We start from the raw sequence: 27,534 nt of genomic DNA on the forward strand, positions 1-27,534 counted from the left end.
CGGCAGAGGTGGGGCGGGGCGTGGTTTAGTTTAGACAGCAGGGCCTGGGCAGCCATGACAGCTGGAAGATGGAGGAGGGCAGAAGCGGTCGCACAGATGCATGAATGGATTCTCAGACAGTCAATGAGCTTGACCTTTGGGTACTTGTGTACATCCATTCCTCAATTAGGCCATTGATAGATATTTAATCCTATGTATACAACCTTTAACCCATGGTGTGTAAGAAAACCCAAATTCTAAATGTGAATCAATCTGATTGGTGCACAGTTGTGGTGGGAGAGAGTGAAGTCATTTTCTTCATGGAACATTCAGATCACAGTATTAGATCTTTAAATTCACATTTGATCAGTATATGCATGTGGTAGATTAAGAAGTCAATGACTATGCATATACTTTTGAGAAGAAAAATCCTCCCCATCAACATCATCATTTCTCTGAACTGAAGCTTCCCGTCTTTCAATTTTTTCTCCATCTGGCGGCAGTGGCTTAGGAGGTAGAGTTGGTCGTCCACTCACCAGAAGGGGTCAGCGGTTCGATCCCGAGCTCGGCCAGTCCGTGTGCCAAAGGGATGGCAAAACTGTACTGTAAATTGGTTTGAGTAGGAAAGTGCTATATAAATACAAACCCTCAACTTGTTTTCATTTTATCTCTAAGACGACGTCCTCTCCTTTTCACAGGAAGTAAACGATTTGAGTTCAGAGCTTCACACGTTCTCTGCTTCTTCATGGTTTGTAGGAGAAACAGACACTTGGCCCAACAACAACACTCGGCACTGGGCTGAAGCCGGCGCCAGACTTTTGGGAGGGTGCCACTCGCCTTTTGTTCGACCCAACAGGAGCGGCGAGGCAGTGGGGGTGTTGTTCGGGATGAAGTTTGAAGATCGACTAATCACATGTGCATGTAGACAAAATAATCTGACTGCTGAGTGTCTGCGTAAAAGCTCTGAGAGCTGAACTCTCGCAGCCTCGACTGACTCCGATTATATCGCAGCCACAGAAGAACAGATACTTCATCCGGGCGCTCACTTAATCTCGACAAATGTAAGCTGTTGGGGCATCAACACAAATCCCTCCTTTGAGAGATAAATAGCGAAAGATGCTGATTGCTTTTCCCGACCATTTTCACTCAAAACCGCACCTCACATCAGCAGGAGTCATCGTCTGTGACTGGGACTTGCTGCTGACATGTTGGGACGGGCTTTGTTTTTTGGGGGATTGAGACTCCACAAAGGAGCAATCAGGACCTTTTGATATTTTACAGGTGCTTTAAGTTCCTGTCTCCAGCGGTTTGATGTCTGGCATCCTTGGGACCGGATGCTTCAAATCTCCATGAGTCTCTCATCAAAATAGCTCTGCCTTGTTGTTTTCTTTCTAAGTCAGGAGCTGCTTTCGCCTAAAGTAGACTTAGAAAGGTAAGAACCGAGCAACGGAGGGGAACGATTTTCCTCAGCTCCTGCACCTGACTCCCAGATAACAATGTTCGCCAGCCGTGGTGGTTCCGGAGGGGGAAAGGGGGGGAAGTACTCGGTGGAGGACCTGTACGGCTTCAGCAAGAAGCCCAAGGCGTCGTCCTCCTCGGGGAGCATCGTGGCCAAGTCTGGAGCCCGGAGCAGCAAGACGTCGGATCAGAGGACTGAGTCTGAGGCCCTGGCTTCACAGATCCTGGAGGCGGCGCACAGGCTGGTGGAGCGACGCCGACTGGAGCTCTACCTGAGGGAGTGTGGCCTCTCGCTGGCCGAGTGTGAGGCTGAGCGCTCCGCCATGACTTACAGGTGAGAGGGACGCAGGCAGGGCAAGGTGGGAGATCAGGAGGGGTCTTCAAATGTTCGAATGGCAAGTGCTGCAAAGTTAGGGGAAATCATAATGTTGCTTTTGTGAAAATGAAAGTAATAACCTGGAATTTAAAATAACACACAGCCATATATAGACATGATAGCTAAACCTGCTGACTTTATACTGTAGCCACTTTGATTATCAGCGGCTTCTAAAGAGAAACCGCAGAACAAACAAAAAACATTCAGCTTTTGAGACGGAGAGCATCCGAGCATCCTGAGCACCAAAACCATCTTTCTAAATAACATGATTAATAATTCTCCAATCTATCACTAATGCACGAAAGTAGCTGAGCATCTGAAGAGGACTGCGATCGGTGGCAGTGAGCCGAGACATCTTTCATGTTTGAGGGGGAAAAATAGAAAAGAGAAAGAAATATATTTGGAGTGGCTCTTTCTGTTGTTTTTTTTTTACCAGTGACCTAGAAAGAAATATGAGGCGTCTGACGAGATTTCAAAAGCAACTGCAGTGCTGAATAAACGTGGCTGGACCGCAGACACATCTGGCTGTTCCGGCTCACTAATGTTAATGTGTAATGCAGGGAACTTTGAATGAGACTTTTACAACAGCCATTGTCTATTGTCGACCTCCTAAAGACAGCCTGACGGGGCCGACATCAGTGGGGCAGAAGTTTCGGGTTAACGATGCATGATCTGACAGCAGGGGACAGACACTGGGTTGTTACAGGGCTTTTTCTAAAACAACACTCTATTATGGGAGCGCCAGAGTTCTCACAATTTCACATTAGCACGCGTTCTGTTGATCATGCTTAAAGCCATCGTAGTAAATATTTATGAATTTAAAAAAAAAAGGATTGTGCAGTGAATGTATGATAATATTAATAATGAATAAATAATAAAAATAGAGGGGAAATAATAGTAAGAACAAATATGAAGTTGGAATGATGGTGTATGCACATGTTTACAAACATTTGCGTACATACATGTACAGCATTTCATATGTGTTGCATATTCATACATTTATACATGCTACAGTGCCTCAGTTGTAGGTTTTGGGGATAAATCCATTTTCACTGACAAATTTAGCTATGAAACTAAAAGTAGGGCATGTATTTCCGCACAACCCCCAAAAAATCTGCAAGATATTGTTTCATATTTCATCATCTTTGATTTGTGCATGCTCGAAGAATATCATTGGTTTATTTGTGGGTGTCACTTATTATTCATTGGCTGCTGAAAATATTAGTGCTTTACAACACTCTTTTAAGGAAACAGGGTTTTCATGATTCAGTACGGAATTTAATCTAATGCTCTTCTGTATCTCAGGACAGCAGTCATTAAGACATCAGTGAAGTTGCCTCTAGGTGGCAGCGTCACCTTTGAAGACAAGTCAGCCCTATGGCACTTTGATTCAAAAGCAGACAAGGAACACAATCTGCAGCTAACTGTGTGTCATCAGAATGAACCAGTGACAGAAAGCAGATGAAGAACTCCCTGCAGCATTTACTAACAGCATGCATGGGATCTGTGAACTATAGTAAAGTTGTCCCACACACACACAGGCACACACAAACACACACACACACACGCAAACACACACAGACACAAACAGACACACACACACACAGTATGATTCAGCTCTTCTTTCTTCTGTGTCTTCAGTGGCAGCAATTTCAGTGTGTGTGTGTGTGTGTGTGTGTGTGTGTGTGTGTGTGTGTGTGTGTGTGTGTGTGTGTGTGTGTGTGTGTGTGTGTGTGTTAGCTGTGGGTAATTTGTGTAATGATGCAGCAGCTCCAAACCTCCTCATGACTGAAATTGATTACTTGTAATCAACACAACAGCTCGGCTCCTCTTCTAATTTGCAGGGTTTTGCTGGAAACAACGATTTCCCGACACACCCGCTCATCTCCTGAGTGCAGAGCAAATTTTGGGGAAGAGGGACGGATGCTTTAAATGTTGACAAGCAGAACAGAAGGGCCAAAGGCATGCACCTCCTCATGAAGTAAAGCTTCGAGGATGGACATTTATTAATACAATGTATTGCATGGACTCTTAATTTGAGTCAGAAAACAGTGAATTAAGGTATTCTGTCCAGGGGTGGATCCAGGGGTGGTTCAAGAGGGACACTGGCCCTAGCTGGAATCCTGTAACTAGTGCTTTTTCAGAAATAAATGTCACTTACTAACAATATCAACAATAAACATGACATTTTATTGAGACATTTTCTTTCTAAGCTTTTTTAAAGTTAGCAAGGAATGCCTTAAATGTGCAAGTTACTGAATAAGGAGTTGTGAAGGTAGGTTTGACCCAAAGCTGGCTCCCGACTTAGAGAAATAGTGGATCCGCATCTGCATCTGCCTGTCGTCCCTTTATGGATAACTTCAAGATGAACCAACACCATAAGGAAAACAACATGTCTGAGAGAAAACTTCAGTGCTGCAGTTCCACGGAGTATAAACGCCTTCAGCTTTCTTGAACTATGTGCACATTTCATGAAGGGCCACGCCACGAACAATACCCAGCACTCTTCACTCTTCACTGCTCTCGTACAAGGAAGTCCAAACCAGCTGTTCAAATCTCTGCAGCCCTCAGATAAAGGACAATGTGCCACTGTTTCTTACTACCTCTATATTTCTACATTTAAAACAATATTTTTTTACCATCTGTTACTGGGAATGTTCAAAAGAAAAAAAGAAAAGAATCATAGCTAGATGAATTACAGAGAGGATCAGGCGGGCGTTAGGGAAATGAGCCGGTGCATTTTATTGAGGATCACCCACTGGAGACGTGCTTTGACATGAGTTTTGTTGCTGAGATTGATGGTGGACTTGCCCGTTGAGCCTTTCAAGGACGTTCTCATTATACAATCTGCTGCATGAAGCATCTCGATGAGAAACATGGTCAACTACTCTCTCATTTCCTGAGATCTCGGTTTAACGAGACATTCATGTTTGCGTAAAAGTGAATACATGTTTCAAAGGACGAGCTCAGATTTGAGCTTTCAGATGGAGCGGCTGCTTTGTGAGAGTGAATCGAAGCCTTAGATTAAAATGTATTCAAACTAGCTGGATGAATGTGGGGATACCTTGGAGTGAGTGAGGTGATTCTTGGAAAATGTAATGATGAGAATGTCGATGTGATATCAAAAATGCTGGTAATGAATGTGCTTTAACAGGATCATTGAAGCATCTCTTTTTGAAATGTCACTGTGGGTGGCCCTCCCATCTTCTCTCCGCGCGTACAGCTGGAAACTTCTCATCCCAACTTACTACTGAATAGCTCCATTAAATAAGAGCTGATTACCAACGACTCGCTGGCAGCAGCTCGTCCTGGAATCTGCAGGTTTGCTCAAAAGCAAGTGATCGTTAGGCGCCGGAGCATCCCTGACAGAGATGATGAATGTCTGAATGTGAGTGTGCATTTATATTTGCACAAGTGCGGCTTCTTTCCCAGGTCGTCCCGCTGTGTGGAGCAGATATCGCAGACAGGAAGTTGTCTGTGAGTGACGTACTCATCATCGCCTGGCTACAAAAATCACACCTCCGCTGCATTTGAATGTGATGTGTGATGTGATGGAGTATTTCATTCATTTCAGTGTAATCAAAACAATACACTCATAAACTAAAACACATCTCATGAATTAAAAAGGAGCAGCACTAAGACAAATCATCCATTACTCGCCCCTTTCATTTAGATAACATAGCATAAATTCACATGGCCATCCACTTTTTTGATTTTTTTACTTTTAACAAATCACATAACATTGATTATAAATTAATCAATAGCCATCGTCATAACATAAATACTACTCAATATACCATTCCATTATTTTTTTCTTTGTACATTTTCTTAAATTGAATAATATTGATCACCATTTTGAATCACTATTCACAGAAATACACATCTGCTTTAATGCACTGCACATGCATTTGGATTTTTTGAAATTGTATTGGATGTTGATGGAAACTGGGTGTGGTAGAACAGCAGAGAACCTTGTGCAAAATGCTTTGTGGATTTTAATTTGGAAATAATTGAAAATAAGATAAATATGATTTGGATCATTTTCCATCATCAACATAAATATGATTCTATGAGTTCACACTGTTGATGGGGGGGCAACACCAACAATGTTTTGGCCTGATGAGGAGCTGGGGCCTCAGGTGGGTTCATTCACATCAGCGGGGATCTGACTCAGAGGGTTTGGATCATTTAGGCCTTTTGAACCTCGTGATAATCTCTCAGGTACCAGATTATCCTGATGAGCATCCCTGGTTAATCCACACTGAAAGGCAGCGAGGGATTTGATCCAGCCTGCTCTCACCTCACCATGGTGGTGGTGGTGGTGAGGGTGTTGTTGATGATGATTATGATGATGATGATCTTGATGATGACGATGACGATGATGGTAGTGATGATGGTGTCTATGATGATGATGGTAGTTGTGGTGGATAATAATGACGATGATGATGATGATGATGACGATGAGGATTGATGATGATGATGATGATGACGATGAAGATGACGATGACGATGATGATGATGATGATGACGATGAGGATTGATGATGATGATGATGATGATGACGATGAAGATGATGATGACGATGATGATGATGATGATGATGATGACGATGATGATCGAGGATGATGATGATGATGACGATGATTATGATGATGACGATGACGACGACGACGATGACGATGATGATGATGATGACGATGATGGTAGTGATGATGGTGTCTATGATGATGGTAGTTGTGGTGGATAATAATAATGATGATGATGATGATGATTATGGTAGTGGTGGTGGATACTGGTGATGATGATGGTGGTGGTAGTGGATAATGATGTTGATGATGATGATGACAGTAGTGGTGGTGCTGTTTAAGATGATGGTGGTGTTGGTCAAGGCGGTGGTGGACGTGGATAATGGTGGTAGCATTCGTGTGTAAAATAATGTGCATGAAGATTTTTTAATTGTGATTTCACTGGAGGCCATTTCAGACGAGACAGTGAGCAAGCTACACTAACATAATGTGACGATGTGATGAAACGTGTGTGTGATGAAAAATGTAGAGATCACACCCAGAGCGAGAGAGAGAGAGAGAGAGAGAGAGAGAGAGAGAGAGAGAGAGAAAGTCTTCCAAACCCCCCACTTGATCGCTCGTGTGTCGTGAACAGTTATTTGGAGATAATAATAATAATAATGATAATAATAATAATAATTATAATAACAGGATAATGATGGAGAGCCAAGTGGCATCGTCATCATCATCATCATCGTCATCATCATCATCATCATCATCATCATCATAATCCTTGAGTCTGCTGATAATTTTGTTGGGGCCACTGTACCGGTATCATTTCTGTTTCCAATCCGTGCACCGTGACATTGTGTCGGTTAACGGGAGGAGAGCTGGCAGCCGGTGGCTGCTGCCGGTTCGGTTTGTGAAGGAGCTCACTCACTCATGGGAAAAAGAGGAAAAACCGGCTCCGTGGTTTTTTAGCTCCTGTATTTCTCTCTCTCTCTCTCTCTCTCTCTCTCTCTCTCTCTCTCTCTCTCTCTCTCTCTCTCTCTCTCTCTCTCTCTCTCTCTCGCCCTCCCTCTCTCTCTCTTGCATCAATCTGATGCTCTGTGAGGCGGCTCTGCTGAGGCGATGATGCATCGGTGGCGTTTGACTGTGTGAATTCGCATCCTCCATGGAGCCGGGTCGAACCGAGGCAATGTAAGAAAAAAGAAAGAAAATCCGACCTCCGAGCCGCTTTCTGTTTTTTTTTATGAGCCTGAAAAAACGACAGGAGAAGATGTCATATTTCGACGCGGGGTGCGAGGATGCCTGTAGCTGTGGTTGTGTCATTGCTGCGGCACAGTCCGGAGCTCCCCAGCTCAAGTCCGACACAACTCATCTCAGCTGAACAGGAGACGAGGAGCGAGCAAGCAAGTGATTCACCAGCCTACCTCAGCCATCCAGGAGCCCGTGCATGTATGCGGGCAGAGGCCGAGCGAGTGACACCCTGCAGGGAGGCATCTCTTTGCACCGTGGGTCCGGGGCTTTCCAAAAACTGCCACCTCCTCCCATCCGTCTGAGGACTGCTGCGAGCTGACAGGCTTCCTGATGCTTTTTGGAGGGCAGCCCCGATGCATCTTGCGAGTGTGAACAACTCCGAGAGCCCCGTGCCAGGTTTGCATCGCCAGACAGGAGCCAGAGCAGACGGTAACTCCGTGTGTGTCATGTTAGAGGCTGAACTCCTGCCTGCACCCTCCAGCTCTGCAGCCAAAATCTCTGACCTGCCCTGTCTGACTGAGCCACGACGGTGCAACGACGGGAAAACAGTGTGAACCAGCACCAGCAATTTGCAGACATTACTGTAAGTGTGACTTTCCTGGCACACTCCCAGCACCCCACCCCAACTTTCAAAATAAGAGACACAGGAAAGCAGGGTCAGGATGCAGGTGTCCTTCGCTTGCACCGAGCACAACCTCAAGAGTCGCAGTGAGGACCGACTTTGTGGCCTTCGCACCGCTCCACCTCCGGGGGGAAGCAGTGGAGGACAAGGGGGTGGTGGCGGTGGAGGAGGAGGCGGTGGCGGCGGAGGAGGAGGTGGCGGTGGAGGAGGTGGAGGTGGTGGACAAGGGAGCAATGGTAACTACACCTCCCAGGGTTCTGTCAAAACCAGGGATGGGTCCGGGTCCCGTCACACGCCGCAGGGCCATGCCCACATGAAGGAGGCCATCGGGCGCCACACCAGCATGAAGTATAGGTGAGTATGGGCCTGGCGAGGAGGTGGGGTGCTGGAGCGTCAGGTGGCGGAGGGTTGACTCAGAGGGTTTTGATCATTGAGGCGTTTTAGACCTCAGGTACCAGACTATCACGACGGGCATCAGTGGCCAATCCTCCAGCAGTGACTTGATCGGGCCTGGTCTCAACGTGACGCCTTTATGTCGGTGTCTTTGTTGAGATGTGAGGTGAATTTAAGGTTAGCTTGAATTATTACCAACATACACTCTATAATATACCATGCTGACAGCCTCCATATCCATTAGCCAAGATAAGAGCACCTCAGCGAGCAGTGATTTTAGTGACATTATAAAAAGATACGACATTTGCTCTTAAAAGCGCTCTCTCGGACGGATGTAAAAATGCTTAGATAATCCAGAGCAAACGGCCATAGTGTTGTCACGCTATAACAGACAGTATGCATATAGGAGCAACTGCCATAGGCTTATGTGTTTTATGCAGATTTTTTGCCCTAGCCCTTTGCTCCTCATCACAGATTCATAAAAAGCTGGCCTTCAATAACAGCTCTTCTTAAAATCACCCCAGGACACCAAGCTTTTCTTGGAGGTTTTAAAAGCATTTCATTTTCATAAAATGGTGTTGCAGTGGAGTATTGTTTGCACACAAAAAAAAACATTGTGGCACACACCGGGTCTGAGTCATGATGTAGGAAAGAGAAAACAGACCAGATAAACATCAAGAGAGGAATTTTATTTTAGTTTTTTTTTGGCACAGACTCAGATTCAGTTCACCTTGATGGATCAGAGCCTCGGCTTGACAAGGACAGCTGTCCATAGAGCCGTGGAAAATAATTTATACCTTTATAAATATGCACATAAAATTTAGGCAGCTTGCATTTGACATTATACCATCCATAATCTATAAGGCCGTAACCCCTTACCATCTGTTTCCTTTATTTCAACTGTAAAACTCAATAGCAAGTGGGAGAGTTTTAATGACCTGTTTTCCTATTAATCAGGTTGATTGAATTGCTGCCATTCTCGTCAGTCAATTTAGGTTTCATTTAATAGGATGTTTAAAAAGGGAACGAGGCACCGGCCGAAACCCAGATATCTCCTCTGCTGTTTCTTTTCTCCCCGGAGAAGTGCGTACATACCTCCGATTGGGTTGGATGATTCTGGTCCCTCTGCTGTCTGTGCAAAAGTGTCACTAATGGGGAGTGCAGCAGCACAATACGTCTTTATAGCATATGGCCAGGACCAGTTGCCAGTGGCAACACCCTAGGCATAGTTTTTGTCTGTCTCATTTCCTAATCAGCCAGCACGGCTGTCGCTTATCAGTCTCTTCTGCAGCAGAGTCCGCTCAAAGCCCCACCATCCGGCCAGGGAAATCTGTTGGTGGCAGCACAGCGGTCACACGTTCTCCATTTTACACCCCAGCAGACTGAAGGAACAGGGCTGTGCATGAAACCCATCCACATGCTGTGTAAGTCTGTGCAGTGAATGAATGTTGGAGATTTCCTGACACGACGCTGATTGAGGAGAAAGGAATTCCACGACAGATCAGAAAGTGAATGAGAGCACGTGACCTTGATCTCGTCTGTTTTCCCGGTCCCCAGGAGGCACCTATCTGTGTTTTCCCTGTTTGACTGCTTGTTTTCTAAGACCACCGCTGTCTCATTAACCTGAGCTTCACTCAGTGGCAGGTCACAGACAATGGCCCCTGCTGCTAGTTATCACTCCCATGAGCCCCTGCTGTCACCCCCCGCCCCAAATCTATTGAATCTCCTCATATCTTTTCTTTAATCAAAGTCTCTTCATTTTCGACAAATTTTCCCATTAAATGCATTGAAATCGGCGGCGGCCTTTATTTTGGCGGGGGACCTGTGGAGTGGTGGGTGGAGAAGTCACTCCAGCTAAGTTCTGTCAGTCAGCAAATTGGCCGTTTCTATGGTAACAAGGCGCTCTCCTTTCACCGACAGCAACCTGGCAAGCAGGTCAGGTTCTTCTCCAAAATAGATTTGTCTGCCACTGTCGGTCAATTCTCTGGGATCTTGGTGGCAGGCAGCCGGCTGCCATTAGCTTTATGCATGATTGAAAGAGGGAGTATGCACGGTGGAAAGAAAGGCATTGGTACATAAAAGATACAGCAGGAAATAGAGTCCAATTTTGTTAATGACTGTTCTGAGGCTGTAACAACCTCCAGGACAGCAGGACAAACAAGGAGCACTTCAAGGATGATGACACGGTTCTGCTGTTTCTAAATCTGTCATCTCGGGGTGCCCCAGCTCATACATGGGCGAATTAAGTGTCCATAACTTTTAGTAAATCGTTTTAATTGTTTGTTTCCCAAGAGTTAGATGAGAAGATCAATGCCATGACTGTACAGTTAATATGAAACCAGAGCAAGTAGCTGCTTAGCTTAGCTTAGCTTAGCAAAAAGACCAAACTCTTCAGGTTTTGTTAAGATTAAACAAAGAGGATTTAACCTGTTAATTGCTACATGCTAAATGAGCTTTAGAGATACCGGCTAGCTATTTCCTCTTTTTTCTTTTTAGACTTTATACTTTGTACTAAGCTTATCTGAAGGTGCTGGTGCTCGCTTCATATGGACAGATCAGATGTGAGATTATTACCAATCTTAATTGAATGTCCTTATTTATGTGGACCAGTAGGTATTGTCTACCACAGAAGTCCCTTCAGATAGCAAAACACCAGCTCTTGTGTTAAGCCACAGACTGGTTATAAAGATGGACGTGTCCTAACTTCCTCCCGCTATTAAGAAATGAAGTTAAAATATTCCAGAAATGAATGCCAGTGTCTTCGCAATAGTGATGGAGCTGAGGTATCGACGTCCTGCTGACACATGCGCTCCACCAATCACAAATCAGTTTTATAGCATTTTATAGTATCAAATAGGTAATGAAACCCCTTTTTTGAAATTCGTGTGAACATATATTTGAAACGTCCAAATGTCTATGGGTAAAACACACTGAATTCAGTTCCAAAGATTTAGGCACTGCTACTAGCTTGGACCAAATAATACTGACTCAAGTCTTGTTAATAGGAATTCCCTCAGATGCGGTGATGTGGTAGAAAGCACTGGGGAAAGTTGGATGATAGTGGACCTCTGCTTAAAATTATTTTGCCAAACTTTGAAATGAATTTTCACACTCTTGATTTATTTATTTATTGAAGTAGAATGAAATTATAAACAGATAACAAATGTCCAAACTAAATACTGCACCAGTAACATTACAGAATATTCAGTCTAACTGGAGGGCCTGCGTGTATTTGCATTTGTATGAGGAGTTGAAGAGTCCTGACATTCAGTGACGCAGAGAGCTTCTGTTCTCTAGCAGAGTGCACTTGAACAGTGAGTTTTGAAAGGCTGAACTCAGCTGCTGCCGAAGTAATGATGGAATCATTGGTGTCTGATGATCAATCCTGTCAGGGTTTACAGAAATATTGTGGTCATTTAGTGCTCGGAGGCCTTTATACACACAGAAGGCACACACACACCCACATACACATACACATACACATGCACTAACACACACACACACAGACACACACACACACACACACACACACACACACACACACACAAACACACACACACACACATACACACACACCCACGCACACTTAACAGCTTCAGTTTATAGATTTGATCGAAGACTATTTACTTTAAGTAATGTGCTTTTACATTTGCCTCATAAATAAAACTCACAAAAAGTTGTGGAAAAAGAAATTGGTAGAAGAGAGTGATACAATATGCGTTTCACATAGCAGAGTCATTATGGGATAATAATTAAAGGATAATTAAGTAATTTGGCCTCACATTGTTGTCATGGTTAGTAATCATTGGAAACAAATGGTTTGGGTAGCAGAGAAGGGAATGTGACAATGTGCTGCAACAAGATATTGTCATTAAACTTTTCTCTCCCTGGAGTTTCCAGCTCACTGACCTGATAATTGATCATCCTGCGAGGTCTTGCGACAAGTTTAAAAAGTCAGACGTTATCTCAGTGGCTCGTAACTCAAATATATCCACACTCTGATCTGTTTTGGCTGCCAGACTACAACAAATCTGGCTGCTTATTTCATCTACCACCTACTAGGCTGCTTGAATGTATAGTTATGAATAATGAAAAACAAGCAACAGTTTAGATCATTATTATTCATGCAGCTGCAACTACACATCCAAACCACATTAACCCAACAGAAAATGTTTTTTTCAACTTGTGCACATGAAGCCGATAACTCTGTCTGTTGGAGATGTGACGTGACTGCAGGGTCAGTGCAGCTTGACACGGCTTGCATCTGTCAATATCAGCCTGTGGACTGGTAGAGAATCCACTTCTCGTTGTTCGGAGTGGGCAGTCTAGTCAAAGTCCGACAGTGTGTTCTGGGAGAGATAAACTCATCATTGCATGTCATTATGTAAGAGCTGAGGCACGGTCTGAAAACAAAGGCTCTGCAGGTCCTGGGAAGGACTCACAAGGTATTTAGGCTCAAAGTTGATGATCTCAATCTAAGCTCTTTACATGTCTTGAGCTCTTTCCATACATGAAAATGTCCAGGTGACTGGATCCAGACATATGAAGAAGATTGTCCGAGTCAGACGCATTCACAACAAAAGGGAAATCACCGGAACATTCAGGTGAGGGTTGGTGTCTGGGTAGAGCAAGAGGGAAGGAGGTTATTACCGTAATATCTGCAGCAAAATCCATGAGTTTTTTGTTTATCCTGCAGTTTCCTCATATGGGCTCACTCATTATCCAGAGATTTTACAAGAGGGCTTGCAAGAAAAAACTCTGGAGATTATCTGGAGCAAATGGAGAATGTCTGGGGTTCAACGCATGTTTGTAACCAGCTTTAGTTGTTACACATTTCTGTAAGGTCGATGAGGAAATCAATTTCCTATTTTGCTTTTAGTTTGAATTAACATTCATATTGATGTGATGCATCGGTATAATGCTATTTGTTAAAGTACCGGATATGAGCTCATGCTCCTTGTGGCTCGTTTCCCAGGTTGTTATCTTTGCTACCTAGGTGACAAGTTTAGATTTTCTAAGTATACGTGAACAACAACTTTCCAATGTTAGACTATGAATAGTTTCTTCATGTTGAGAACATTATGCAGCAGCATTTAGCTGAAGTACAGGTTATATACACAATACAGGGGAATGAACACAAGTAGCTTGTACATTGAATTATTTATGTACTTGTGTCGAGTGAAGGCAACCACATTGGAAAGAATCCATTCTGAGGAAGAGTTGCAGGTTAATCTAATAGACGATACTGTGAATAGATGCTAAACAAGCTTCCACCTCCAGCAGAATGGATGCAGCACACGCTGCCAGATTTAACAAGCTGCTTTTCTAACGTTTCTTTGCAAATTTATCACAATTAGATAAACTGTCAGAATCATGAATGATGGATGGAGGGATGCTCCTCTGCCTTCTCATCTTCAGGCTACTAGTTAACATCAGATAAGTAGAATTTCAACTCACTGTGCCACTCAAAGTTTCTCTTAAGGTGGAATTTTTGTCTTGCATGATGTGATACAATCAGTACACCTTAAATGCCAATAGAGGAAACTTTGACTATTCCAGTTTAAACTGATATCTTTAAATAACATGATCTAGTGGGCATTAGTGATTACTGGATCATAATTATTCATGTAAATTACTTTTTAAAGAAAAATGGCAGAGCCTTGTTCCAGCAGAAGTACATCCATGGTGTGAGGATAAAATAAAACATTGCTTATGAAGGACGTACATAAAAAGATAAACATCAAAAGTTGCCTTGTTTCAATGAAAAGTTTGGTATTTATATTTGGACTGTGTGTTTGCAATTACAAATAATCCCACTGAAAAGATTCAAAACAAATAGTATTGTTCACAACATTCATCTAATTCAGTTTTTAGGAAGTTTCTAACAAATTTCGAATGTTTTTCGAAAGTTGGAAAAAACGAAATCATAATCTATACAGACTTTAATGGTATTTTAAGTATTTCAATGAATTCTCCTACTACATGTTGGTAAAGCAGCTCGGATGACATATTATTGATTTCAAGAAACAAGAGAAACTTGTATACGAGGCAGCATACCCAGGGACCCAGGGATCATGTTGAGATGATTTAAAATTCAAAGTATATAGTTGTTTTCATAGTGTTTCAGCTTCACATCACATTGAACTCCCCTTCACAAACATAATCAGGAGTCTTACACACATAACCTCATGTCCAGTCTCAAGATTTAAACTGGAAAACATACAGTACATGTCTCCTCTGTTAACACGTCAGCTGGTGTGAATCTCTTAGCTGCAACACTCCACTACTTCCCACTCAGTTAATACAAGTGTCAGCGACTGACGATCGGAGGAGAGCAGCTGAGTTGGTGTCTGTGTGCCTGAGCGAGGGCTCCGCTCACAGCCTGGGTATTTCATAATGAAGGCAGCCCTACTTTCCTAACTGTTACAATATAACTGAATTAAAAACATCATGTAACATTAATAATAGCCGAAGCAAGAATTAGAGCGCTGAGTGAATTACGCTGGGTTATTGTCCCTCAGAGCTAAAGAGTCGGCTCAGACGGAAAAAAACAACCTTTCTCATTATCTTTCTCATCGTGAAGTGAGTTGGGGTATTTTTGTTCAGAAGCAGTGTCCTGGATACACTGGAGAAAACTACTTTCTATTGAGAAGTCCCTGCTACTAATCTCTGTATGATCAAGAATAACAACGACGCTGACAATAGAAAAAGAGATGGTGGTGTTTGTTAAGAAAAATGAAATTAAAGAGAACAATACAATAGAGGTATTTAAAAGAAGAATAGAATAGAATAAGTCTGTCCAAGTCCAATAAGGAGCAAATTTTACAACGTGGGGCGTCTGATGCCAAAAGCTGTCACTGCACTGAGCCCCACGAATAAATAATGTTTTCACCTGTGTTGATGTGTTTAGCCCCAAAAGGCTGCGTGGATAAATACGCTTTGTAATTTGGATGAACTGAACCTTTAAAACCCAGAAACAGAGTAAACAGCAGTAATTAAAGAGAGCAGACAGGCCACTATCTCCCCACAGATTGTGCTCTGAAAATGCATGTATAAGCACACACACACACAACACACACACACAAACACACACACATGCGTAAACACCGACTGACGTGAGTGTTATTAATATCTAGGTTTGCTTCCCTCCGGAGAGAAGCTTGCTCAGCGTGTGTGTGCCATTTTATGACAACTGCAGAAAAAAGCCCTCCCATCATATGCACCTAACCATCTGTGTACAGTGTCCTCCTCCTGTCTCAGGTGAAAACTAACTGTAAAAGTCAGCACAGGTTAAAATGCTGACTCCACCATGACGGAGCACCTGTGTGCCTCCTTTCTCTCTCTCTTTCCGCCATTACCAATGCACGGAACGCTACGGGCCCGTAATCACCTTGTTTGGACTTCATGATTTATGGTCGGTAGATAAGAAAACATGGGAAGGCCCATTCATGATGGCAACAGCAAAGCATCTGTGCTTCTGTGGGCCCTGCTCATGAGCGCATTCATGCATGAGCGTGCGTAGATCTGTGCCTGTGTTGCAGCGTAGTTCTCGTCAAGCGTGAATGTCCACGTGAAAGCGTGGAGAGCGGCCCTACTGACCGTCACGCAGTATAGATCTCATCAGTCCTCACATAATGTACGTCGAATCCATGTCAGGCGCAGTATATAGGCCGAGCGTCTGTGCATGCATGTGTGTGTGATGGTGTGACTGTGCTAGAGAGGAAGTGGGAAAGACTGTCATGGGGGAGATAGTGAGAGGAGAGAGAGAGAGCATGTGTCTCCTCACACTCACTGATAGTAATTTAGCAGACTGCAGCACTGCAGTGAGCGGCGGAGTTGAGGGAGAGCAGGGAGGGGGCGACCGGTTGAGACACACACACACACACACACACACACACACACACACACACACACACACACACACACACACACACACACACACACACGTACACACACACACACAAATAATGACATCCTCCACTGCCCACAAATTAAAGAAAAAGGTATTTTCTGTGGAATTCACCCTCAGACGTACACTGGTTCCTCTTGTCCTCTCCTGTCAGGATGTGCTTGTAGAACATGTCTCACGCACTTGTTTTCCATATTAAAAAGCACACTGAATACAAATGCATGGAAACAGAAGAGGCCTGATTTTGTGTATCAGTGGTGGATGCGACTGGATGCTTGATATTCCCCTAATGCTGACTCATGTTTCGGTATTTGCCACACATAACCTTTGTGTTATTCGTCCCGCTACGAATTTAAAATGGGAAACTTTGAAAGAAGGTGTTTCTAAGATGGCACAGTTGAAACTCGGTATCATTAGTGCAATTATTTCTCATGCATTACAAGCACAAGATAGCCTGAGGCTACAGGGGCAGATACAGAGGCAGGGCCAGGGGCCACTAGCCCCCGGTGAAATGTGATTGACCATGAAAGTGCCCCAGGACTCTCAATAGTCTTTTTTTCTTCAGATAAACTAGTCAGTCTCTAACAATACTAACAGTAAATATGACATTTCAAGGATTTTTTCTATTTTCTACGCTTTTTTGAAGTACACCATTTTTTAAATATAGTCAACGATATGCTGCTTTGCTCAAAGCTATAGAGCTTACAGAAAACAAGGAATGACTCAAATGTGCACTCAACTTAATTAGCAATTGTGCATGGGCATTGAACATACGTGTGGTCCCTCTATGCCAATTCCCTTTCCCTTTATGACCCCTGATTTAGAAAAATCCCTGACATGCCATTGTCAGGCAAAATTATACAGAATCTATACATAATTCATCAAAGCATCAGTTTTCCTCAATTCCCTTAAGCTTCATGAGGTTTGGTGATATGATAAAACAACCTTAGATAAACACCCAGAATGCTCAATATAGACAACATTATGTGTATTTTTAAAAATAAGAGTCCATTTTGAGGCTTCACATCAAGACAAAACAATATATGCTCTCAAGATTTTTGCTGTAGACCTGCATCCTGTTCCAACCTTATAAAATGTTCCTTGTCAAAAAAAAAATCCTTTAATGTCCCCCAAGTGAATTTGAGGCAAAATGGTATAATTTGATGAATGTCACAAACAAACGGCAGTAAAGGAGAAGACGCTTTGTAAAAAAAGAATCTCTGAAGTGTGTTTTCTCCCATGTGCCTCATTTATATTTGCTAGCAGTGTTCAAAGTGACTGTCGGTGTGTGAGAACATGCAGAGCCGTCATTGGTTGAAATACGGTGAACAAGAGCAAAGACTCGGCGACATCAAACTCTGCTCACGTGTTTTTCTCCCCTAGAAAGAATCCCAAACCTTCAACCTGCGCGCTATTTTGACTGAGTTGAAAGTATCGACAAAAACAATACGCAGTTCACACATGAACACTGACACCCCCCCACCCCCACCCCCACCCCCCCGCACTGCTCACACACACAAAGAGGGACACAAACGCTTACATATGCAGGGAACTAAAAATAGCTTAAGGTCAGGCTTTAAAAATAGACCAGGGAAAAATAAAAGCAGGGCTCGTTCGACTGAGTCTAAATGCTCTGACAGTCTGTCTTTTTGCATTTGGCTATTTGTGGCAGATGCAGGCAGGCGGGCAAGCAGACAGGCATGCAGACAGGCAGGCAGGCAGACAGGCAGGCAGACAGGCAGACAGGCAGACAGACAGGCAGGCAGGCAGGCAGAGAGGGAGAGAGGTGCTGGAGATGAAAAGACGGCGAGCAGCGAGTTGCAGTTCTGCTGCCTCTCCAGCTGGCTCCCAGGCTAATTAGAATGGGGGAGAGCACACATCAGGAGGAGAGCGAGCATGAAGCCCACATCATTTTCAGCTGGAGATGCTCCTGCGGTCAGAAATGCAGCTCTCGCCTCTTCCCCGCTCACCCTTCAACATTCAGCAGTCTGGATAATCAGATGTGGCATGTGGGGTAATGGACTCCTCTTAAGCTTATGGGACATTTTGGGACATTAACTGTCCCCATTAAAGAAGCTTTTGTCTGGCCTCTATGTGAGATGAGCTCTCTCCCCTCCAGCTGTCTCACTGGCCCAGTGTAATACACTGAACTGTTAACATACGAAGGATAAAAGGTCAATTGTTCCGAAATAATTAGACGCAGGAAGTCATTTAACCACGGGCGAGCAAGACTTCAACTCAGCAACTGCAGTGAAGGAAGAAGTCACATCCAGGAACACTTTGTAGAATCGAGCTATTATCTTGTGTCACACTACATTTTCTTACATTTCATTATGATACATTTAATTTTTTGTCTTTTTGCGTCGGTGAGCCATTCAATGATTCAATATATGTTGTTTTAGTCTTGCATATTCTTGGTCAAGCATTTTACAATAGAAGAATGAGTAAAAGTTTAATTGTGAATACTTAGGAGCATCAATGTTAAGTAAAGTGTTATAGTATTATCAGCACAATTTGCTAATTATCAATCAAAATTTAAATTAAATCTAAATTCAACAGTTTTACATCAATATACACAGTATTTGACTGATGCATTAACATGTATATGCATAATTTTCATGTGGCTGGATGAGGTGGAGCTAATTAAACTACTTCCTGTTTAGTTAGTAAAAATGTATCATCATAATATGCGGTCAAACATAACAAATTCAAATACAATCTTTTCTGAAACAATATAATGCGTTTGAAAGGAGATATGACATTTAATTATATACTTTAAATAAAGACATGACAGCTCCATAAAGGTAAAGCCAAATAATCTTGATGGCCCTCTGGTGGCTGGCTGCAGTACTGGTCAACAACCTAACCTAAACTAACCCATGTTGATGGATGGGATATTCAAAAAGTCAAAATACGCAATAAACGAAGTTTTCTTAAAGCTGAATTCATCACTTTAGGTAGTTCTAATCACACTGATATATGTGAAACAAATCATTTGTTTCATTCATCTTTGCTTTGATTCATTATTTGATAACATATAACTATAACATTATTATTATAACTAGTCTTAGGTGTTTATAAACAATAGATGACAGTATGTTAAAACAGAGCTGTAATAATGTAAAACATTTAATAATAAATTATTAATTGCAAGTCTTCATTGTATAAATTGTAACTGCTTAGAAATAATGTACAGTAATAAGTACATTTCGTTGCTATAACATGTTATTACCCATTTACCAAATCTTTATTTATTGATAAATCAGTGGGACTGAAAATAAAATATTACCCAAAGAAATGAGTAACCAATAAAAGTGGCGATAACGCTACCATGTCATTCAGTGTAAGCTCACCTTTGACCTATGTGTGTGAAAAACATATTTTTAAAGCCCAAACATCATCATGTCTTTTTCCACTATTTATTTCTGTGCTTTTTTTTTTCCCCTCCACAGGAATCTGGGAAAGTCAGGCCTACGCGTTTCCTGCCTCGGGTTAGGTGAGTTGGTTTGAAGGCAGGAAAATACTCATCCCTGTTTCAACCCCTCAAACAAAACAAACGTCTCTGTCTCTCCTCTCCTCTCGCTCAGGCACCTGGGTGACATTTGGATCACAGATCTCTGATGAGGTGAGAGCTGTTTTTTCTCTCTCTCTGTGTTTGTGTGAGCCGTCGATTCCAAACACACTTGCTCTTATTGCTTATGTGGAAAACACCGGGGTGCCGGGAACGCAAATCTCTGAGCGTCTTCCAATTATAGAATGGAGAAAGTCCGACAGACCTTCAAACCACAGCAGCTTGTTGAAATATTGTCTGTTTCTCTAATGTATTATCCTCCCTGCGTTGTGACCTTCATGGACGACCTCTGGGTAATTGGAATTTATCTGTCGCCTCCGTCTCACAGTCTCAATGTTTGTGTTCCCTCAGATGGCCGAGAACCTGATGAACATAGCTTATGAGAACGGAGTGAACCTGTTTGACACAGCGGAGGTATACGCCTCTGGAAGGTCAGGCTTCACTTTCTCCTCTGCGCGCCAATTAAATCTTCTGCTTCTCTCACACACCCATGTTTTTTGGCATCAGTACTTTTATGTGTCCTTCACATCCTCTGACTGCAACGTCTCTCTTGAAAGCAGATAAACAACTGAGAGTCTTCAGTTTTCTAACGTATCACATGTTTGCAGATTTTTTTATATTGTTGTGCAGCGATGTGAAGTTTGTGTCAAGCCGTCACGATCAATGATGTGTTTCTCCACAGAGCGGAAATCACTCTGGGGAACATCATCAAGAAGAAAGGATGGAGGTGATTTAACTTGTTTTTGGAAATCTGAATAATTTCTTGCTTTTCTGAAATGCACTGCCTTTCCATTGGGACTGACAAACTGTTAAATTATCTCAAGGGAAAGCTATATTTTTTACACAAACGAGGACCGTTAGTCTCAGAAAGACTATAAAAGGATAAAAATGTGAAAATAAACTTCCCAGTTCACAAAACCAGCTCTCTGACTTGTCCAACCACTACATTTGTGTGGGAAATGCTTGAGATATTTTTACTGTTGGGAAAAAATATTGATAAATACAAGTCAGACTTGAAATTAGGCCTTTCGACAGCATTTGTCACTACAATGAACTGTCTCAGATTGATTTGTGGATGTTAAAACACATAACTGGTATAAATTTAGATTTTAATGCAACATACTTATTATTACAGGCACAGCGAAAGTATACAAAGTATTTGAAGAACTTAGGAAATAAGGGGAAGAATAAAAATACTTTAATACTAAAAACTCTCTTGTGTCCTTGCCAGGCGTTCTAGTTTTGTCATCACAACAAAGATCTATTGGGGAGGCCAGTAAGTGAACCTCTATGGACTATTTCTATGTGTTTGACTGTTTGTTTCTCATTCAAAATCATTGTTTGCTTGTATCATTTCCGCAGAATATCTTTAATGTGTATTTTCCACACTCCACAGAGCTGAGACAGAGAGAGGACTCTCCAGAAAGCACATTATTGAAGGTAATGATATATATATTTTTACATGTAATGGTCTGTTTGTGGTCTGTTTTCTAGTCTTGATGAACACTCAAAGCTCTTCACAGTACAGTTTATTACCATTCACCCATTGACAAACAAATTCTTCACTAAATGTTTTGGGAAATAATTTACTTTAAAGGATCATATCAAAGTCTGGGGCTTAAGACTAGAAAAGCTCAGTTCATCCTAAAGTAATTTTATACAAATCAAATATAGAAAAGTTGTGAATTTGATACTTCAAGATACCTTGAAATCATTTTAATTACATGCTTTATATGGGGGCTACATATGGGTACAGAATAGGGAACGTAGAGGTCACGACCTTAAAAAATATAAATAAGTAAGTAAATAAAGCCCACAGGCTGATGTCTTTGTATACAGTCGTCATCTTAGTTATTTTTGTAAGCAGTGTAGCCGCAGGACCATTTACCAAAGAGTTGAATGGGCTGTTTGACTGTCATTGTCAAAGGGCTTTTAAATTTAGGCAATTACATAATAATCAAACAATGTGCAGCTCTCAAGGTCTTTGCTCATATTTGGATTTCGCACACATGCTTTTAACATTTCTAAAACTTAAAATCAAATTACAGACAGTTGGAAAATTTGCCAGATACTGATCCTAAAAAGTTAGACGTGGAAAATACAGTGCAGAAATTTAAGAAACAGTAACATCCTTTTGAATAATTTATCATTTATCCGTCCATTAATTTACTCACTGGAGTATTGCCAAGGATTCATTGAGAATCTTTGCCGTGAATATATTTGATCATCAAAATGTACCTTTAAAATAACAGATACTGCACCACTGACTTCAGACCAGGCTGTTATTGGGCAAAAGTACAACTGTTTCCTACTCACTTCTGCAACGTGCCAACGATGTGCCTGATCACACTTCATGTAAAGACCAACGTGCCCATGGGTGCTCAGAGGGGTCTAAGTGCATTTGCTATTTAGATAACGTAGGCGTTGGACAGGAAAATGACAACTGCTTTGGTCTAGATGTACAAAATGATACAAAAGAGGGCCTCTTGTGTTTTTAGTGACAATGTCCCTTAACAACTGTCCATTGTTTGTGACAGGTTTAAGAGGATCCTTATCAAGACTCCAGCTCGATTATGTGGACATTGTTTTTGCCAACAGAAATGATGTCAACAGTCCGATGGAAGGTCAGTTATAGACTTGAAATGATCATTCTTGTTTGCTGATGTGCAGAGATCTTGTAATATACGGCCTATGTGTGAAACATCTGTAATCCATTGCCTTCAAGTGATCAGAATTGTGTAACTTTAATACGATGTTATATTCTGTGATCTGCAGAGATTGTACGAGCCATGACCTTTGTAATAAACCAGGGTATGGCCATGTACTGGGGAACCTCACGCTGGAGTGCCATGGAAATCATGGTGAGTGCTCATCTCCCATTCTTCACAAGTTTAAAGGTCCAGTGTGTAAGATTCAGGTGAAAGGAATCTTTGGGAGCAATTGAATACCAAATAATCCTAGTGATGTTTTTTTAAACTAGTCCTAACTGGATAAACTACTGACCTTTTGAGTTTTTATGACAACTGAAGTCTCCCACAGGTTCTCTTTCATGTTGTACACCTTCACCATTAGAGGTCACTAAATTCTACACACTTGAACCTTTAATGTTGTCAGTGTTTGTCAAATATGCTGATAGGTAACCATGGCATTTTGTCTGCATCTGTTTTGGCACCAGGAGGCGTACTCAGTGGCACGCCAGTTCAACCTGATACCACCTGTGTGTGAGCAGGCGGAGTACCACTATTTCCAGAGGGATAAAGTCGAGGTGCAGCTCCCAGAGCTCTACCACAAGATCGGTCAGATATCCACATGTCTCACAGCTCAATTTACCTTTATTTTCTTAAACTGAAGATTTGTTTTGTCTCATTCGAATGTCCACTCTTTCAGGAGTGGGGGCTATGACCTGGTCTCCACTTGCTTGTGGATTAATCACAGGGAAGTACAGCGACGGCGTGCCGGAGTGCTCCAGAGCGGCAATGAAGGTCAGTTTGATTTGAGCGGTCGTCCTCATGGGGGTTCTCTCCCTGATCAACGAGGTACTGTGGTGTCTGAAATCTGTGTGGGAGTAGCTGCCTTATGAATGCTTCTCTCCTGGTGAAGGGATACCAGTGGCTGAAGGAGCGGGTGAACAGCGAGGAGGGCCGCAGACAGCTCGCAAAAATCAAGGAGCTCCATCTACTGGCCGACAGACTGGGCTGCACTGCTGCACAGTTAGCCATAGGTAAGCTTTACAATCTGTACAGCATATAGAGACTGTAAAGACTTGATTTCAAACAGTGTCATGTGATCTGACTGCTGCAGTAAACCTAATATTCTTTGAGTTAAGTACATTTTCTTTGGTTTTCACTGATGTCTCCCAGTTTTAACACAGAACGTTTTCTTTACAGCCTGGTGTCTGCGTAGTGAGGGAGTCAGCTCTGTACTTCTGGGAGTTTCCAATACAGAACAGCTACTTGAGAACCTGGGTGCCCTACGGGTAAAACTTTTATTCAATTATTTTGCCTCCCACGTTCATCATTTTGCCCGACACAAGCTACAGCTGTGTAAACCAACGGATATGATATTTGTGATGTGCACGATGAAGAGTAGCAAATGACCATTTTCTAAAAGATCGCTTTCCTCCCCTCCTCCTCTTTGCAGATTTTAACCCAAATGACCCCACAAACCATTACCGAGATCGATGCCCTGCTGGGAAACAAGCCACACTCCAAAAAAGAGTCGCGGGCCTGAAGATGCAAATCTGAGTGACGGACGATGTTTCGAGGAGACAAAGACGACAATGACACCGGGAAACATCACTTTTTCGCTCCGCTCTATACTCAACAACTTGCATGTCCTCGGCAACATTATGCTTCCAGTATGTGCGCGGATCCATTTTGCGCGGTACATTGTTATCATGTATGAAAAAAGAAAAAAAGTCTTTCAATTGTGGGAAAAATATATTTGCTCACTGCCGATTGTTCAAAGAATAACTCTTTCTCCAGAGGGGGAGGCTGGAAACGGTCGGAGCGCCGCTTCTCTGTGATCCACTGAAACCGAGAGACGCTGACAGAACTTCAACTCATTTGACTTGTCTTAATGAAAAGTTCTAATGTGTGTGGGGGGGGGGGGGGGGGGAACACCTCTATGCTAAAACAAAACTCTACTGCGTGAAAGGTGCTTTCATCGGACTCCTGAGTCTCCTCCCCTCGCAGCCGCCTGTTATTCTGTATGATGTTTGTTACCCAGCAGCCAGAGAGCCAAAGGTTAGTACTCTACGTGTCTAGCCTAACATTTCCCATAGTGTGCATGTGACTGGTCTGCCATGCTCACTGCTTTACAGGGTTGGGAAAAAAAGGATTACTGGTCTCGAGTCTTTGGAGTGATCTGACTGTTCAAAAAATAAAAATGAATCCACTGTGGTATTACAATCAGATCACCTGCTTTAAAAAAAAAATGCCATTAGGTTGAACACATTAGCATCGTATAGGTTTGAAACTGTCAATCAAGCGACTTTCCCAACCCTGCTGCTTTCTCTGCAGTCTTTTTGCCTCCTCCTGTTTGTAAACTGTGCGCATGTCCCTTTAAGAGAGAACAGCCCGAAACAGGGCATAAATGTGGCATGGCTTTTACGGCTTAGGTAGATTTGCAGTGCCCTCGTAAGCCATCGTTTTTTTTTTTTAACTCGAAAATGGTCTGGCAGTCTGATCCAGGTGTGGGCACTTTTGCTTTTCAAAGACTGTGCAGTGCGCAGACACAGCCGCGCGTGTCCATCCGACATATAACCTTTGTATTGTCCTCAACTGTATAAAAAAAAAAAAAGAAGAAGAAGAAAAATAGACGATGCCGTCCCTGTGAAGAGCATCGTTGTTGCTACACCCGAGGGTTGAGACAGTTGGGACTGTGTTGAAAGGTCACAGAGCCTCTGGTGCAACGATCTGGACACACTGTGGTGAACTGCTCGTTTTCAAGCGAAGGGACACGAATGATACGTCTTGCGTTTATCAAATACCACAACTCTTGCCGCAGGTCACTTGGGTTGAGATTTAGCAAATGTGATTTATTTTTGATTTTTTTGGTGGAGGCCGAAAAATATAGCTTCTCTGCTCATTTCTCTGGGAGCTCTCTCTCTCTATCTCTCTCTCTCTCTGTATTATTTGTTCCCTTGATTCTTGCACACATGCACAACTCATTTTTCTACTGTGCACCCCGTGTCTGTTCCCTATAGTTTTGTATTAAGTCCACTACTTTGTAACGCGAGGGGGATTGTGTTCCTCATGTGAAGACGGCACTAATCTCCAGGGTGGGTGCATTCTGACACGTGAGGTTGTTTTCCGCTGACACAGGGTTACATTGTGGTGTAAGTATCTGCTTTACAGTGAGATAAGAGGTGGTTACATTTATGAAGAAGGGAACTCCTGAAGGATCAGCTGAAAACGTTGCTCCCTGTGTGTATGTATGTGTGTGTGTGTGTGTGTCTGTGTGACAATGTACAATCTGACTGAGTGTAGCTTCCAGTGTACATAGATACTTCAATCAAACCTTGAAAAAAATGTAACTTTGCCTGCATAACTTATATTTTACTGTCTTGCAAACAAAAAGAAACCAAAAGAGAGAAGAGGCACCTCATACTGAATGTATCCTGTCTGTTACCCAAACCTACAGCATATCTAACCGAAAGGGACGAAGCACATCACGTGTTTTAAAGGTATCTTTCTTTTTTTTTGGTCTTTGAACCTGTCCCGTAAAAAGAATAACAAATGCAAACGTTTAACATTGTGACTGAAGGACTAAAAGATTATTCACAGAGGCTCAAAATGTGTTCGCCTGTTCGCAGAGAGTCAGAGAAGAGTTTTGTATTGACTATTCATAACCAGGTCCTATTCGTTGAAACAGGCTAATCCTACCTGTTATGTTGAACATCCACATTAGCTTATCTTCTATGTTGACATTTGGAATAAAACTGTTTGTTTGAGAATATGTACAGGGATATTTCATGAGTTACATACTTTGTAAAGAAGAGCAAAATGGTGGCTTCTGGCCACAATGTGAACTGTGGGATTATGATCATAACATTCTCATATAACATGTGCTCCATGGTGGTTTCTCAGTTTCCTTCATACATTGCATTTTGCTGAACAACGTCTCTCTCCCAAGATGCAACAGTCCCCTTCTGAAAGCACATCGAAATTCACTAGATGCAGATTTGTATTTGAATCTCAACCACTCATTAATATCAGATCCCCTAAACACGAAAGATGTTTTTTTTCTATGAAATCAAAATTCCTGGATCCGCCCCCTGATCCTGAGCTGCACCAAAATGTAATGGGCTGCTTCTTGGTTCATGCCCCCCACTTTCAAAAGATGTTTAGATTTTGCATAATTCTACTAACTATCTAACAAACGCAGACAACATTGATAACCAACATACTTAATTAATGTGTGCGTACAAAACTTGAATCCCTCTGATGCACAACACAGATTTTTGAATGTGGATTTAATGGAAGAAAGTGAAACAAGCACTATGAAAACCAGACACTGCACAGCAAACACGTTTTGAAAACTCACTAGAGATCATAAGTTGAACTAATAAACCTTGACACCAGTGGATAACAGTTACAACATGATACATACTACGGTAGATCAGTAAACACAAAATCTACCTTTGACTCCAAGCAGCATTTCTTCATTTGAGGCTCATACTGAAGTGTCACTGCTACAGAGTGCCTCATTGTGTTGTACAGGGAAAAGGGAAGAGATTATTTTGGGAGCCTAGAAAAAGGAAGCAACTTGAACTGAGCATTGAAACATTAACATGACTCTTGTTGTGCTCCTACCTAAAGGAGATATATTCAGTTTGCAGAAGTCTTAAGCCTATAGCTAGCTTTACACACTCACAAGCTTGTTTATATCACCTATGCTTGAAGTGCAAACAGTACATTTCTAAAGGATTACCAAGGTCTCAATTTTAGTTTTAACATT

The 27,534-nt window shown here is 42.4% G+C and overlaps 1 protein-coding gene across 1 annotated transcript; it reads left to right on the forward strand.

The window, feature by feature from the left end:
• The first annotated feature begins 19,952 nt into the window (after positions 1 to 19,952).
• Positions 19,953 to 26,479, forward strand: LOC128457444 (voltage-gated potassium channel subunit beta-3). The gene is made up of 13 exons (XM_053442126.1): positions 19,953 to 19,998; positions 20,090 to 20,127; positions 20,425 to 20,504; positions 20,756 to 20,800; positions 21,305 to 21,349; positions 21,470 to 21,513; positions 22,611 to 22,697; positions 22,849 to 22,934; positions 23,249 to 23,369; positions 23,461 to 23,555; positions 23,674 to 23,794; positions 23,961 to 24,049; positions 24,214 to 26,479. The coding sequence occupies exons 3-13, from the start codon at positions 20,425 to 20,427 to the stop codon at positions 24,301 to 24,303; spliced, it is 903 nt and encodes a 300-aa protein (XP_053298101.1). The 5' UTR covers positions 19,953 to 19,998; positions 20,090 to 20,127; the 3' UTR covers positions 24,304 to 26,479.
• Positions 26,480 to 27,534: the final 1,055 nt, after the last annotated feature.

Source organism: Pleuronectes platessa, chromosome 15 (assembly GCF_947347685.1).
Source record: "Pleuronectes platessa chromosome 15, fPlePla1.1, whole genome shotgun sequence".
NCBI classification, from domain to species: Eukaryota; Metazoa; Chordata; class Actinopteri; order Pleuronectiformes; family Pleuronectidae; genus Pleuronectes; species Pleuronectes platessa.